Source organism: Hirundo rustica, chromosome 5 (genome assembly GCF_015227805.2).
Source record: "Hirundo rustica isolate bHirRus1 chromosome 5, bHirRus1.pri.v3, whole genome shotgun sequence".
In the NCBI taxonomy this organism is placed as follows: Eukaryota; Metazoa; Chordata; class Aves; order Passeriformes; family Hirundinidae; genus Hirundo; species Hirundo rustica.
In genome coordinates this window covers 73,121,608-73,136,583 of record NC_053454.1, presented here as the reverse complement: position 1 = coordinate 73,136,583, position 14,976 = coordinate 73,121,608, and the positions used below count along the sequence as shown (strand labels likewise).

At 47.4% G+C, this 14,976-nt stretch overlaps 1 protein-coding gene across 9 annotated transcripts in view; it reads right to left on the bottom strand.

The window, feature by feature from the left end:
• Positions 1-14,161, bottom strand: part of GAB1 (GRB2 associated binding protein 1) — a 94,795-nt gene extending 80,634 nt beyond the window's left edge. For all 9 annotated transcript variants that reach the window (XM_040063790.2, XM_040063791.2, XM_040063792.2 and 6 more), the window contains exon 1: positions 14,005-14,161. In XM_040063790.2, coding sequence (XP_039919724.1) covers positions 14,005-14,076 — 72 coding nt within the window. In that variant the 5' untranslated portion in view covers positions 14,077-14,161. The remainder of the gene's footprint in view (positions 1-14,004) is intronic.
• Positions 14,162-14,976: the final 815 nt, after the last annotated feature.

Sequence of the window (14,976 nt, the reverse complement as noted above, 5' to 3'; positions counted from 1 at the left end):
GGCTTAACAAGTTGCTAAAAATCATAGAGCACTCCGTCAGACTTCACTTGAATACTGCTCATGTCTTCTTAAAGAAATAAAAAGCCCAACCTCCTTTGAGAAGGCAAGATTGTCATGGCCTCAGATGAATGACAATAATGCAATCACTGAAATTCAGTGCAAGAATATAATTTACTAACCTCAAATTCCAATGGAAAGGTTTGCACACCGCTGTGATGTTTACTGACTAGAACTGATAAAAGAGTACGGTGGAACATTACAAGACAAAGTAATGCAAGCGACTGCAGAATTGGCTTTCATTGTACTTTGGTCAGCGTTATCTTCATTCTAACCAAAACACTTTATATTACAAGCTTAAAAGACAATAGCAGACAGGCCCTATAATACTATAATTACAGGACCCAGCCCTTACATTTTTGTTTCTGATTCAGCAAAACTTTCACCACATGGGGTAGAAAAGACACGTAAGTATCTTCTACATTATTTAACGTGGCATTTATTTGAATATGTACTATTGAGTTTCAAGAATTCCAAAACGCATGTATCAAAGAGATAAAAATGTTTTCATGTAATTGTTTCCACATGGTACAGTATTATTATCAAAGAGGCTGCCATGACTTTAGACTGGAATATATTATTAAGACGATGCTGTCTTCTATCCCAGTACTTCTTTCCAATTCCCTAGTAATGGTACATTACCCGAATTGCACCCCCAAGAAAATTACTTTCATACTCCTCATACAGAAAACTCATTTCAACTCCAACCAAAGGAAAAAGTAACTCCTCCCACTATTGTGAAATAAAATGTAAATTCTTTCATTACACACAGGCAAACAGCGCAAGCAGGCAATGATGGCAAGAAGGGTATTCAACCCAACCACAACTAAAACGAGCTCTCAGGCCCAAAGTCTCTCAAACTCACCTTTCTGAGGAACTTTGTCCATTCATTTACTGACTGGATGAGAAAACACGGCACAAGGGAAAGCCCCAGGTCCCTGTGCATGTGCAGCCTCAGCCAGAACAAACTGGAACATCAGGCATTCCTATGGCATGTAATAGCAGGGTTCCTTCGCTTCAATCGTCTTTTCTGAAACCGGTACTAAACCAGGCTAGAGTAACATTCTCTTGCTTCGTCTTATTGGCACAACCTGCAGGATGGTTTTGGTTAGGTTTTTTTTACATCATCTGCATAGAGAACATGCTTCCCATGCTATACACAACACGGTCAGAAAAGTCAGGGTAAGTTGTAACTTCAGAAAAAGGCGATCTCTTTATCTTTTACAAGAAAGCACAATGAAGTCAGCACAATATTTGGGGTGTTCTTACCTCATCTAACCTATCCTAACCATATTTCACTTGTTCTTACCTTCTTGCACCTTAGTAGTAAGAACCAGAGAGGGAAGTGAGGAGGCACAGATGGGTAGGAGCTGCCAAAACAAAGATTGGATCTTCCCTCCGCTGTCTCCATTTACCAAGTGAAGTCCATTTAACAGCTCCACATGCAGCGCAGGAGCTGTAGTGCCCAACACATTGTGAGGCTGGTCTGTGACGGTTCAAGATGCATTTCCTTCATAAAGGACAGTAACCAGTAAAGAGAGTGAAAATGAGCAGGTGAGGTGGGGAGCCTCCATGGGTGTTAGTGGCATCATTCTGGAATCACAGTCAATTCAAAAATAAAATAAAGGATTTTCAAAGCTAAGAAGGAGGAGCAGTAACATGAGAAGTGAGGACGACACACTCCTATTTTGCACAAGCTTTTACCAACGCTGTCTAAGCTATGCAGCAGGCTGATGGAGGCTGACACACGCTCCCAAGTACCCCATGTTCCCCTCCGGCCTTGCAGCGAAAGACTCCAACACCGAGCGGAGCCTGAGCGCTGGAGCAGGCGGCGTTTGTCCCCGGTGACAGGCGAGAGGCCCCACGCCGTGCCTCAGTGCTGCACCCGCACGCAGGGCGTGAGAGCGCCAAGGGGCACCGCCCGCAGGGCAAGGCTGGAGGCAATCCACCGCTACTGGTATGAAGCGCAGGAGCTCACAGCCCACTGCTTGTGCTCTGCTTTTGTCGTCCGCTACCGTTCACCTGCGCGGCCTGAGCAGCCCAGCAGCTCCACCAGCTTGAACGATCGGAAAGACAAGGAGATCAGCTGGCCGCAGGAGCATGCAGTGAGCAGCTTACCCAACCTGCACTCAAGTGAAGCAGCTTCCCAAACACGCTGCCAGAGGACCCCCTCCACCTTCATAAACACAATCTCAGTGTTTGGAAAGGTGCCAGGAGTAAAATGTTTGTTTACTGCAGGCAGGAAGAGCTACCTATGATTCAGACATTAGGAAGTGACAGGATGGACTAAATTATGCAATTTAAAAGTAGGAAAATAAACACAAAGTAGCCGCAATGAGAGGAAGGAGGAGGAGGAGGAGGAGGAAAAGAGGAAGGGACACAAGTTTTGCTCCCACTTGTGCAGGGCTGAAGCCATCACTGCATCAGGAGGCCCCCGCAGGATTCCTTCACCCTTTAACCCTCATTCTAGAGCCCCTAGCCAGGGACTTTCCTCCTCAGCACTGAGTAAGAAACATCTGTCCAGCTCAGTCTCCCGGTGGGAAAGGACAGATCACAGTCTCCCTTACTCCTTACCGTATTTAAGCAGACTGAGATTTCAGAGGAGCATTCCATTTGCCCTCCCTTTAAACGACAACTACCTGAAGCAAAGGATCGAAGGGCTCATTCTCCAGCCAGCTAAGGGAGGTGGGAACGCTCTCCAGCTCTGCCCGACGCTGGCTGCAGAGACTGAGAGGAAAACCTTTTCCCGTAAGCAGAAGGCAGGAGGAGCATCCCGATGGGAATAGTGCTGCCTTCCCAGCAGTTGTTGGAAGCAATCTCAGCAGCGCTGCTCACGGCTTTGCACCTCCCATCCACAGTTTGTTAGATCCCAGCAGAAGTTTAATGTTTCTTAAACTGCAGTAATAATCTGCGTTATTAACGTGCCAGTTCCACGGCTAAAACAGCAAACAAGCAGATTTGTATCACAGTGAGTTATGGCCGCACTGTAAGAAAACCCCACCAAAGAACACTCTCAAATTTATGTAATGATAGTGATGATGCCTCCATTATATTATCAGTAAAGATCTTCCTGTCATTCCCTTTATAAATCAGACAATAAACTCCTGCGCCTTTTTTTCCTGGAGCTGCATAGATTCACAGACCGACAGAACCATCAGATCAAGGAAAAATTCAAAGGACTGTGAGTTAACTTAGCACTGAAGTACACAACATAGCAAAAAACCTCTGTAGTTACTTGTCCTAGGACAAAATTACCCAGGGATGAAACCAGGGTTAAGTTTCCCAATTTACACTAATGAGTCACTTGTATGGTACCCTTCAGTTCAGATCTTCCCGTGCCCCATTTCTCCCTTCCCCACTCCAAAACTCCAGAAAAGAAAAACCAGGTTTTATTTTAGTAATGACTGACCGCTGAGCGAATACAAGTGTGTCCTCTCCGCTGACAGACCTTTGGCAGCGAAGAGTCATTTTAGGTGTTTCTCATAGTGCTGAGAAGCTTATGCAATTTAACTTCATTTGTGCACACAGACAACTGCGTTAGATAGGTCATAACTAAGAGCGTGACATGACCTCAGCCTCGAGCTTTGAGGGCATTATTTCACACTGAGTAACAAGCCCTTAGACTGCAAAACTTACTCACACAGCGTGATGCAAATAATCGCAGCAATAATTGCATACAAACAGTGAATGGAAATGCACCGAGACATGCAAGATTCAGGAAGATACACTTCTTGACATCCCTACTCTTGCACTTATTGAAGTTATCTCCCTTAGCAACAGGAAAGGGTTTTGTAAACAACAAGTTTATCTAACACCACCATGAGAACATCACCCGATGTAACACGTAACCGAAAGAAAAAACATTTCTTTTCTAATGAAGAGCACCAAAAGAAATCATGGAATTGTGTAACAAGCGAAAGATTTAAAAGGGATAAGTTTCTGTCAGTTTGCAGCTTAAATCTCAAATTAAGCTCATATAGATCACTATTTTCCAGGAAAGCAGGACTGCCAGATGGCATCACACTCAGAGCCTACCTCTGACACTTCCTGCACATGAGCAGAAGTAGGAAAAGACTGGATCGCACGAGTGAACCAAAGGAACCAGTTACAACATGACATTTTCGACGTTTCCTCTTATCACAGCCCAGACCTCCAAGAGTTCATGTTTACAGATGGGGGATTCTCTCCAAGCCTCCCAAGAATCTCCTGCATTCCCAGTGTGGATACCACATGGCAGAGCATTCCACTGCCTCTTTTGTCCTGGAAAACACCAGCCACTTCTGTTTCAAACTACACTCCAAACACCCTCCTCTCTCTCCCTGCCCCTCTTTTTTTTTTTTTTTTTAATTAAACAATGCAAGGACAAATTGTCAATTCGCATCAAGTTCATACGTTACTCTGACATCCTCCTTCTTGGTTGTTTATTGATGAAACAAACACATACCAGTCCTAAGAATAACCATTAGAAGCATCAAATAAATTATCCCCACCATCTCTTCTAATAAATTTCTTACTTTTCAGTGTTTGTTGCAAAGAGACAAACTTGCTGTCAGTATTTTACCCTATTTTTAAGGATCCCAGATATGTATACACATTTTTAAAAATCAAAACTGTTTGTTGAATTCTGTATATGGACTTAGGGCTGGTTTCAAAAAGCATTCCTTATAAAGCAGCGGTTCTCCCTGCACCATCCCAAAACCAGGTGCAGCTTCTCCACTACATCTGATCCTGTTTAAGAATCTACATGGAAACACCAACGTCAGAAAACTGTAACAGAAACATGCATTAAGTGTGAATGTGAACATTTGTCTAACACATTACGTGACTCAGTGCACTTATTCTTCATACAAAGGGAAAATGACACACTGACACATAATTTTCAGGACCGCCTTTTTTTTTGTTTGTTTAAGAAATGGGTATCATTCCAAATGGAAACTCAAAATCCATCTTTCATCTGATATCATTCGTGTATTTGCCCTTTTAATAACCCTCCCAAAAGCACCGTAATTCTCACGTGTGGATTGCATCAAAGGTCTGTTTGGAGGCAGGGGTAGTAACTGCGTTCGAAGAGCTTCCCATGCTCTTAATTCCATACCCCAAAACCAATCCAGTGAACTCCTACCATCAGCAATAAACACCTACGGACAGTTTATTTTGCTTTTAAACCCCAAACCCCAGACAGAGTAGAAAAATAAACCAAAGTCTCATTTTGTGTTGTTTTCCTTTGCCCCCTTTTCCTCTGAGGCAGAAATACTGAAGAGCCTGGTGGTGGCGAGAGGAGAGGAGAGGAGAGGAGAGGAGAGGAGAGGAGAGGAGAGGAGAGGAGAGGAGAGGAGAGGAGAGGAGAGGAGAGGACGAGGAGAGAGGAGAGGAGAGGAGAGGAGAGGATGAGGAGAGGAGAGGAGAGGAGAGGAGAGGAGAGGAGAGGAGAGGAGAGGAGAGGAGAGGAGAGGAGAGGAGAGGAGAGGAGAGGAGAGGAGGAGAGGAGAGGAGAGGAGAGGAGAGGAGAGGAGAGGAGAGGAGAGGAGAGGAGAGGAGAGGAGAGGAGAGGAGAGGAGAGGAGAGGAGAGGAGAGGAGAGGAGAGGAGAGGAGAGGAGAGGAGAGGAGAGGAGAGGAGAGGAGAGGAGAGGAGCCTGCTCCAGTGAAACCCATGGCATTCCTCGCGGGGTGGAGACGGGCTCACCCGGGAGGAAGGAGGGAGCACATCTGCCATCACCCTGCCCCAAGGCTGGCTGTGCCGGGAACTGGGTGGGGAAGCAGATTTACTTTGTGACAGCCACTATCTCCACTGCCACGAAGGGTTTATCTGGCGTTGTTTTCACTTCCAAGGCAGCAGAAGAACCCACATGTCACCGGCGAGCCGGCTGGAAAACTCGTGTGGGGACCGGGCAAAGGGACGAGGCTGCTTTTCTCCTGCCAGGCAAGGTTATCCCAATGGCTGGCCACCATCCCCAGCCACCCATCAAGCTTTCCCATCCCAGCTAGCCAGCCTGTGGCAGAAGGCAAAAATGACCTCTTTTTAAAACACACAGAGAGTGAAAAGCTTTCTTCTGGCTTCCTAGAAATTCTCAGACAAAAGAACAAGCACAGCTCCTGAAAAAGCGGAGTTGTTCTTAAATCAGCCTGCCAAGAAAATGCTGTACAAAACGAAAAGGAGCAAAAGCTTTTCACTTATTTCGCTTCTTGACGTGGGGCCTAAACTCAGCTGTCTGGAGAGGCTGGATCTTGGCACTGCTTCCTAGCTGAAGTATCACCAGGTATGCTTTTAAACAGAATTATTTGTATCATGCATAGGTATCACACATAATAATACACAAGCCATATGGACATAGCTGCCTGACCTTTTTAATTACATGTTGCTGTGCCTCCAGTTCCAAGACAGACGACTCCAAATACCCCATTTTACCATTTTTCCCAAATAACTGCCATTTACCAAGAAAAACAAAAAAGGAAGAAAAATGTGTCACCGTAACCTCAGGGAGTTTAATCATAAAGTTGTAATTTTGGGGCATACAAAGCAATTAGATATATTTCTTCTCCTCCGTTAAAAAACAAAAACACACCAAGAAGGCTAGAGAGTTCAACAGCTAATTCAGCCTCTTTCATCTCGCAGAAAGTCACCTTGTAAACATTTCCCCGCTGGATACTGCTAAGGATACTACGTAACGTAAGAGCACTTTTTACAACTAAAAGCACTGTGGCATGTTTCAAAGAGCTTCAAAAGTTCATCATGAGAAACAAAACCTTTGTCAACAGCTGGAAGCAAACACAAGTACAAAAAACATACTACGTAACCTTTTATTGGAAGCCAGGGGTGCTTTTCTTTAAAAAAAAAAAAAAAAAAAAGGTAACAAATACAACTAGCATATTGCACCGAACAATACTTACAAAGCTAATGTTATTTGTGCAACTATGGACACTTTTCCTAAAGCAAACAAACCAGAGAATTCATAGAAGAGCCAATGTAAAAGCCTAATCAAGAATTGATAAAAGGGGAACCGAAAATAAACAGTATGTTATTGCAGTTGGGAGATGGCAGAATCCTCCCTTCATCCTTCCGAAAAAAACCCAAAATAGAAAGGAAAAAAGAAAGAAAGACATAGTTCTAGAGCTAGTTGTTTGTACATACAAGGAGCTGAATTCACATTAGATTCCCCAAACCAGCAGCAAATTACACTGTATTCACCTGTACACAGAACTTACCTGCCTTGACAAGATTATCCCTTTCTGTGTGATCTCTCAGCCTGCCTTGCTCAAGTCGTTTGCAAGACATAAGGTTTGGCCCTCCTCATGAAATACTGCAAAGAAATTGCAACAGTGGAACTCGCTTCTATTGGCAATAAAATGATTACTCACTGAGGCACAGACAACAGAAGGTAATTCTGAAAAGGTCTCAAGAAGCCTGCCACTGCAACGCTGCAAAAGTGGGAATGAAAAAATAAGGAGGCGAACCTCAGCTCTTTGTCAAAACAACACCTGCACCTCATCAGCTGTACTCTCCCTCTTGATTTAGGAAAATATTTCACCCAATATAGTCCATTGGCAACTACTTTTAGACTATGAAAAGGTGAGAAAACGACTAAAGAAGCATAAGATACCCAAGCCAGAGTCATCAACAATCCACAAGTTTCTCTTCCTTAAATTTACTACCTTTTGAATCACTGATGTTTCTTTCACTTTTTTGCCAACACTTCTATCAAAGGCACCAGTACAATTTAATGGGGAGTAAATGTTTTCTAAATGCCTGTAGAAGAGAGCATTTGATTGTAAAAGTGTGATCCCTACAGTTATCTCAAAAAAGACAAAAATCAAACATGCCCCAGAAGTGACCAAACCATCATTCCAAGATTGTTAAAACCTAAAGAGGGAGAGAAAAGGACACTAGAAATGGTTCTGTTTGTCACTTTCTCCTCTCTCTAAACAAGGGACTGTTGAATACCAAGAATTACCTCTCAGCTGAAAGAGTTACCTGCTCTACCAAAGGTTTCCAGAACTGATGCTTATTTTGACAGTCAAGGACTATCCTTCTCTAAGCTAAACTGTCCAATAAAACATTCTTTTCTCAATTCATCCAACTGACATTTCACGCAGCTGCTTTGGGCTGATGACTGACTAAAAGGCATGGAAAACAAGCTCATTGGTGTATAACTGGAAACTAAAATCACGGCATTTCATTATTTCCCCTGCTCAGTACACAGTACATCGATTAAATTCAATGCTGCCAGACTCTGTGCTTCTGTAGAGGAGAGGCCACTGTGCAGCATCAAGAAAGTGGCAGACACTGATTTGTTTTCCCACTTCCTCTCCCTGCTCCCTGTTAGTTTCTCGCTGAACTGTAATCCCCTGTGATTAGCTGCACCAAATCTCATTAAACGATTTATCAAAACACAGAAGCAACAGTGAAAAGGCCTCCATAAGTTGCTATACATCCAACTGAGAACCATCCTCAATATCATGAAAAGTCAGAACTTGATTCTTCCTTCATTTCTCAGCTACTGTGTTCTCAAATTAGGAGTTATTATTTCGAAGCTGTTAGGAAAAATTTCACCTGCCATTTAACATATTTAGAATATCTGGCTTATTTCATATGCCCGGTAGTTCACCTGCACTTCAAGAGGAGCAGGGCAATTTCTGTTAATTAGGTCTCCAATTTTCCTATCAACACCAAGGAACAAAAGCATTCAAGTGGTCCAGGTACCATCTGACCCCCCCCAAGCTCACAGATGCTTAAATTGCTAGCATGGTGAACTACATAAAAATTAAAATAACTAGCAAAAGACAATCTTACTATGCACACATTAGCCTTCTTAATTTGTTTGATATGCTGGTGCCTGCTCCTAGCCTCTGCAGCCATCCTCTGGGAGTTAATTCAGAGCATGCACCACAGGTCAGGCACTAAGAGCGCTGCGGCTTTGGCAGCAAACTCGACCCCAGCTGCTGATGTCCTGCCAAAGATGACAAATACTTGTATGATGAGTTCCACGTTCCCCAAGTGAGCCCTGCACCCCAACAGCAAGCTCAGGATGTAGCTACAGTCCTAAAGTCATACCCAAGATGGTATCAGCATCTTTAGCTGGCACACGGAACAACACAGCTTCCTCCTATGACCAGCAAAACCACCGTGTTTAGTCCTGCCTTCAGCTTCATGGTCCAGGGTCTGCTAACCCACGTTTGAAAGGATCAAAAGTCAAACTGCTGTTTTCTCACTAGAGCACAGCAGAAGGGGAGGGTCAGACTTCCTTCCAGAAGGAAGGTTTCCTGCCTGAACACCAGTCCCTGCGAGGTCTTCAGCAACTTCTTGAGTAGCACAAGCACAATCAAGTTCAGAATGCAAAAGACGTCATATAATGTTGCTTAATTATACTCATCTGTCTTGAGTTAGCTTAACTTGACCCAGTTCCACGGGGACAGCACTGAATGATGTCAGACAAGCTCACCTTGGTTTGCCTTTTTTTTTACTGTAAACCAACCAACTTCTTAAATTCGCTCACGATGCCGATGAAAGATCGCAACAAAAAAAGCTTAACACAAACAGGTGTCTTCCAGAAAAAGCACCTCGGTCAGGCACTGCAGCTTTTACCAAACTACAACTCTTCTGCTGAATACAACATTTCTTAACACCATTACACATCTTAGCACGCTTAAGTATTACTCAAGACAGAAGATGCATCTATGTGATTAGTGCCAAAGAGCAACTGCCAACAAAACCACAGCAAAATATCCCCCTTCTGCACCTAGGCTGCCTGAGCCTCCGGTTTAAACATCGATAACTAGCTCAATAATCTGGAGCCTTCTTAGCCACTGTCTACAACTGAAAAGGTTAGAAAGTAAGGGGATGCTATCTGTAGCCTTGTCCGAATCATATCCCTTAGATCCTAGGGAGATCATGTCCATTTCTCATTTTTAAACTCCTTGCTTTTAAACAGCTAAATGGATTATCAGTAGGAATAGTCAAATAACCACAGGATTTTTAGTCACACTTAGATCAAAATTCAGGTTTCTTAATTTACATATAAAAATCATCTTATGAACTCTAAGAAGAATGGGGAAGTCTATTAGATACAGAAAAATCTTATTTATCCCAATTTATCCCAAAAAGTGTTTAGTCTACACAGAGTCTTTTTGGTGGAGTTTTACCTTTTATCCAATACAATGTATTTCTAAGTAGGACATGTTAGAATCCCAGAATAGTTAAGGTTGGAAGTGTCCTCTGGAGATCATCCAGTCCAACCCCCTGCCAAGGCAGTGTCACCTGCAGCAGGTGACACAGGAACACGTCCAGGTGGGGTTGGAATGTCTCCAGAGAGGGAGAGTCCACAGCCTCCTTGGGCAGCCTGTTCCAGGGCTCTGCCACCCTCAGTGAGAAGAAGTTGTTCCTCACGTTAAGGTGAAACTTCTTGTGGTTTTAGTTTATAGCCATTGCTCCTCATCCTGTCACTGAGGACCACTGAAAAGAGTCTGGCATCAACCTCTTGGCACCAGACTCTGAGATATTTATATGCACTGACGAGGTTCCCTCAGAATACTGGGAAATATTCTACTATATCAGTAGACTTTCTACGAACTGGTTCCATAAACCAACCATCAATGCTAAGATTTGGATTCAAAGCACATCCAGGTGTCCTGCTGAGCCCCAGCCTACCCCAGACAAAAGCACAGTCGTTCCAGGAGAGAATTTAAGACTTATTCCTATTCCCTCAAGCTTTTCTTCCTTGCTTTACCAAGGACAGCTGTGTTTAAATATCTGGTGGTTTCCCAGCATAATGGCAGTAAAAACCCTCTGTGCTGCCACCACAAAGCATCAGCTATTTTAACTGGCACGTGCACAGCAGAGCTGCAACGCAGCAGAAAACCATGAAGCCAAGGTTTACTATCACATTTTAAAGGGCAGAAGGGGAGGAAGGGGCTTTCCAATTACATTTTTTAACAATAAGGGGACAGAAAAACCAGAGCAAGTTAAAGTGAGCACATAAACATTTGCAAAGCTGAAGGCAACAGAACCAGGGGAGAAAGAAAAACATACAAGAAGACAGCAGAAGCTGTGAAATTTAGCAGTCCTCCATCTCTTTGCACAAACAAGTTCTTTCATGTACTCGTGAAACCACAGCACAGGCTGTGGAGAGCCGTGCAGGATTTGGCCCCAGCTCCCTTTTCCCTCTCCTCTGCTAATTCCACATCTTGGACCCCCAACCAGCGCCAAAAGTTACCTGCACTTTCCTCAGGGATCTGCTGCTGGAAATGACCAGTCTATTCCCTCAAACCAACTGTTCTGAACACCAGCTCCAGGGAACTGACAGCAGGTGCCAGTGGCTGTCAGAACATTAATTCCATACCAAAAACACACGAACAAGGCATGAGAACAGAACTCCTAAGAAAGGAAACGGACGTTCATGGCATAAAGGCATACACTCCAGGAAATCTGATTATTCCACCTGTAGGACAGGGTTGGTTGGAGTGTTTTTACTTTTTTTTTAGCCTCAAAATGAATATAAGCTAGCTTCAATACCATGTCCAACTGTTTCAAACTAAAAATTGGAGTCCCTGCAAAACATATGTCTGTGTACTAGCTTCAAAGTGCTCCTTTTCACCCTTCCTAAGAACTAAACCATATTTGACTGCAATTTCAGACTTTTTATCTCCGCTCCCAGATGGTAACCTGGGTTTGCCCCAACACTTGCACGCAAAACCTAACGGGAGCGGGAAGTTACGATTTTCCATACATACATGTGAAACGTATGCGCTGCAGAAAAGCAGTTTCCTATCGAAATCACTTTCCCATCTTTTCGTCTGGTGCGGCCCCTTGAAATACCACCACCACAAAACACGGCTTTGGAAAAGGCAGCTCTCGGCTGTGCCTTGGCTCAAGTGTAGAATTACAGGGAGCACAAGCCAACTCTCCAGCCAGTGCACTCAGCTAAAGTTCATCGTCTTAAGTACATCAACTTTTTGTTTGCTCGAAGACGGCGACCGTAATGTCAAGGTCACTTCTAGGTCTTTGAAGGGAGCGTCAGCCTTCAGCCTGCAACAGATCAGGCGCTCCGGACAAACGGGGGGAATTCTACTTTAAATGCTTCTCTAAGTGGTACCTTTCACTTACACAAGTGGAAAAGAGGCAAAAGTAACGTGTAAGATTTAAACTCGTGACCTTATGGCCTGCAGTGCACGGTGATGCAACGCTAAAGACCAAATCAGGCTAACACAGGCTTGCCATATTATCACCCTGATACTCTGCCTGCGCCAAAAGCAGGTCCCCCTTCCAAGGGAAAATTAAGGAATTACCTCTTTAGGACAGGGAACCACTTGACCAGTGCTGTAGTCAGGGTTTTCCCCTCAAAGGTTCTGGTGCAATTCCAGTACGGAAGTGGAGCTATAAATACACTCAAGGGGCAGCTACGTGGAAAAAAGTTGGCATATTTCGAGACTGATTGATGAGATCGATTTAGGAGAGCAAACTCTGTCCATTTACAGACAGCACCCTTCCCGGGATTTAGAGTTTGAGCATAAAATTTATGAAAAGTTTTTAAAACATGAATACTACTGTCAATTCCTACACATTGGTAAAGAGGCATCCTGTGAATACACACACAGACACGGAAAATCGGCCAAAACTACAGTCCACGTCCAATCCAGCAGGGAAGCAGGACCCTGCTATGACCCATCACAATGTTCTCTTTCCTTCCCACAAACGGGATTTTTGACACTGGGAACCAGAGAATAGGCAACCCCAAATACTGCATTTTAATTTAAATAGAGTCTCATTTCACAAATATCCTGGCATTTAAAAAAATCGCCCAGAACAGTTCTTCGAGAAGAGGCTGCTAATCGCTAACAAAAACAACACGGTCGCGTTGAGATCTGTATTCACAGATTCTCAAATAAATCTGAAGCTTAGTTGCTTGAAAAAGGGGGAAAAAACGCCCAAAAAACGGCGGGGAAAAATAAGAATTAAAAAAAAAAAAAAAAAAAAAAAAAAAAAAAAAGGAAAAAAGAGAAAGAAATAAAGGAGGGGGGGGAAAAAAAAAGGGCCCAACATTTTGTCCCGATCACACAGATGCAGCGAAACAAGCCGGGTGCCAATGGGAAAGGGCTCAGCCAGCAGCGATGACTCCTGGCATCACCCATCCCTCCTACGTGACCTGACAGCCTCCCCGGCGGCCCCGCAGCTCCGCTGTGCCCTGTCACGGAATCTGCCCGCTCAGCAAACGCGCTCCATTTTCTCGCCGGCAGCGCGGTGTCCGCTCCGCCGCAGCCCCTGCGAGCGCAGCCTCCGCCGGGCAACAGCGGGAACAACTTCGGGAGAGACACGGGCGCCTCTCTCGCAACTCTCTCCTCCCTTTTCCCGGCGCGGAGAGCTCCCTCCGCCCCAGCGGGAGCGCTCCCGGGGCATCCCCGGCTCTCCGCCGTCTCCGGGCCACCAGCCCCGGCCGCGATCCCGGCGGGAGCGGCGCGGAACCGGGGCACCCCCCGCCTCCCTGGGAACGGGCACCAACCCCGGGACGGCAAGTGTTTACCTTTAAAAACACATATACACCGAGCCCGGACCCAGGGGGAAGAGGGGAAAACTCCGCCCCCCTCCCTCTCCCGACTCCCTCGGAAAGGCGACAAAAACTGGGCTGAAACATCTGACCGCTCAGCGCCCCTTTTTTAAGGAGAAAAATATATATATATAAATACAAAACGAAAAGGAAAAAAAAAAAAAAAGAAAGGAAGTAGGGATAAAAGGAAAGGGAAAATAAAGGCTGGGGAAGCGGCACGGGACGTGCGGTGCAGAAGTCCCGGCTGGAACGGGGAGGCGGCCGGGAGGGCGGCTGGTCCGGGCCCGGCCGGGAGGGACCGCGCGGGGAGGCCGGGCCGGGCCGGGGGAGCGGGGACGGGAGAGAAGCGGGGCAGGGAGGAAGGGAGGGAGTAAGGGGGAGCGCGGCCCGCAAGTGGGAGAGGGCACTCACGTAGCGCTTCAACTTCTTCTCCGGCGGGGACTTTCGGAGCCAGCCCGAGCAGACCACCTCCCCGCCGCTCATGGCTGCGCCGCTGCCCGCCGGGGCGCTCCCGCCGCCTCCTGCTCCTGCTCCTTCTCCTCCTCAGGCAGCGGCGCTCGGGCCGGCCCGGCCGAGGGAGCCGCGATCGGCGGCGGCACCGCGCCCGGCCCGGCCTCCCGGGGCTGCGGGGCGGGACGGGGCACGGGGTGCGCGCGTGTGCCCGTCCGTCCGTCTGTCTCTCTCGCACAACAGCCCGCCGGAGCGGAGCGGAGCGGGGCGGCGAGCGGGGCCGAGGCGGGAGGGTCCCCCGTGCCTCCTCCTCCTCGCCGCCGCCGAGTCACACGGACATCGGGAGAGACGACAGGGGCGGCCGCCGCCCCGCCGCAACTTCGGCGTCCCGGGGCAGGCTCCGGGATCCAGGCTCCAGCCACCGCCCCGCGCCCGTGGCGCCGCCCCCGCCAGCCGGGACCCTCCCGCCGGGCAGGGCCGCGGGGGCTTCGCTCCCTCCCGCCCGCCGAGCCCGGCGCCGGCCGCCGCCGCTCCCCGGGTCGCTCCTTCCCCTTCTCCCTCCTCCCCCTGCGCCGGGAGGAGGGGAGCGGCGGCGCTCCTGCCTTCCCCTCCCGGCCTTCCCCTCCGCGGGGAGCGGCGGGGCGGGGGTCTGGCTCCGCTCCCCGCCGGCCGGCGAGGAGGGGGGGCTTTGCCCTGGAACTGGCGGCGCCGCGCCCGCCCGGGCCCCCTCCGCCCCGGCGCCCAGCGGCCGTGCCGTCCCGGCCGGCCCCGCCTGCCCCCGCCCGGCGCCGCCCCGAGCGCCGCGGCTCCCCCCGAAACTCCGGCGGAGCCTTTTCAAACAACAAGGGCTCGCAGGCGGCGGGGCGGGCAGGGAGGGACGGCCGGCGCTTCCAGAGGGATCCTGGGAGCTGTAGTCGGCACCGGCGGGGACTG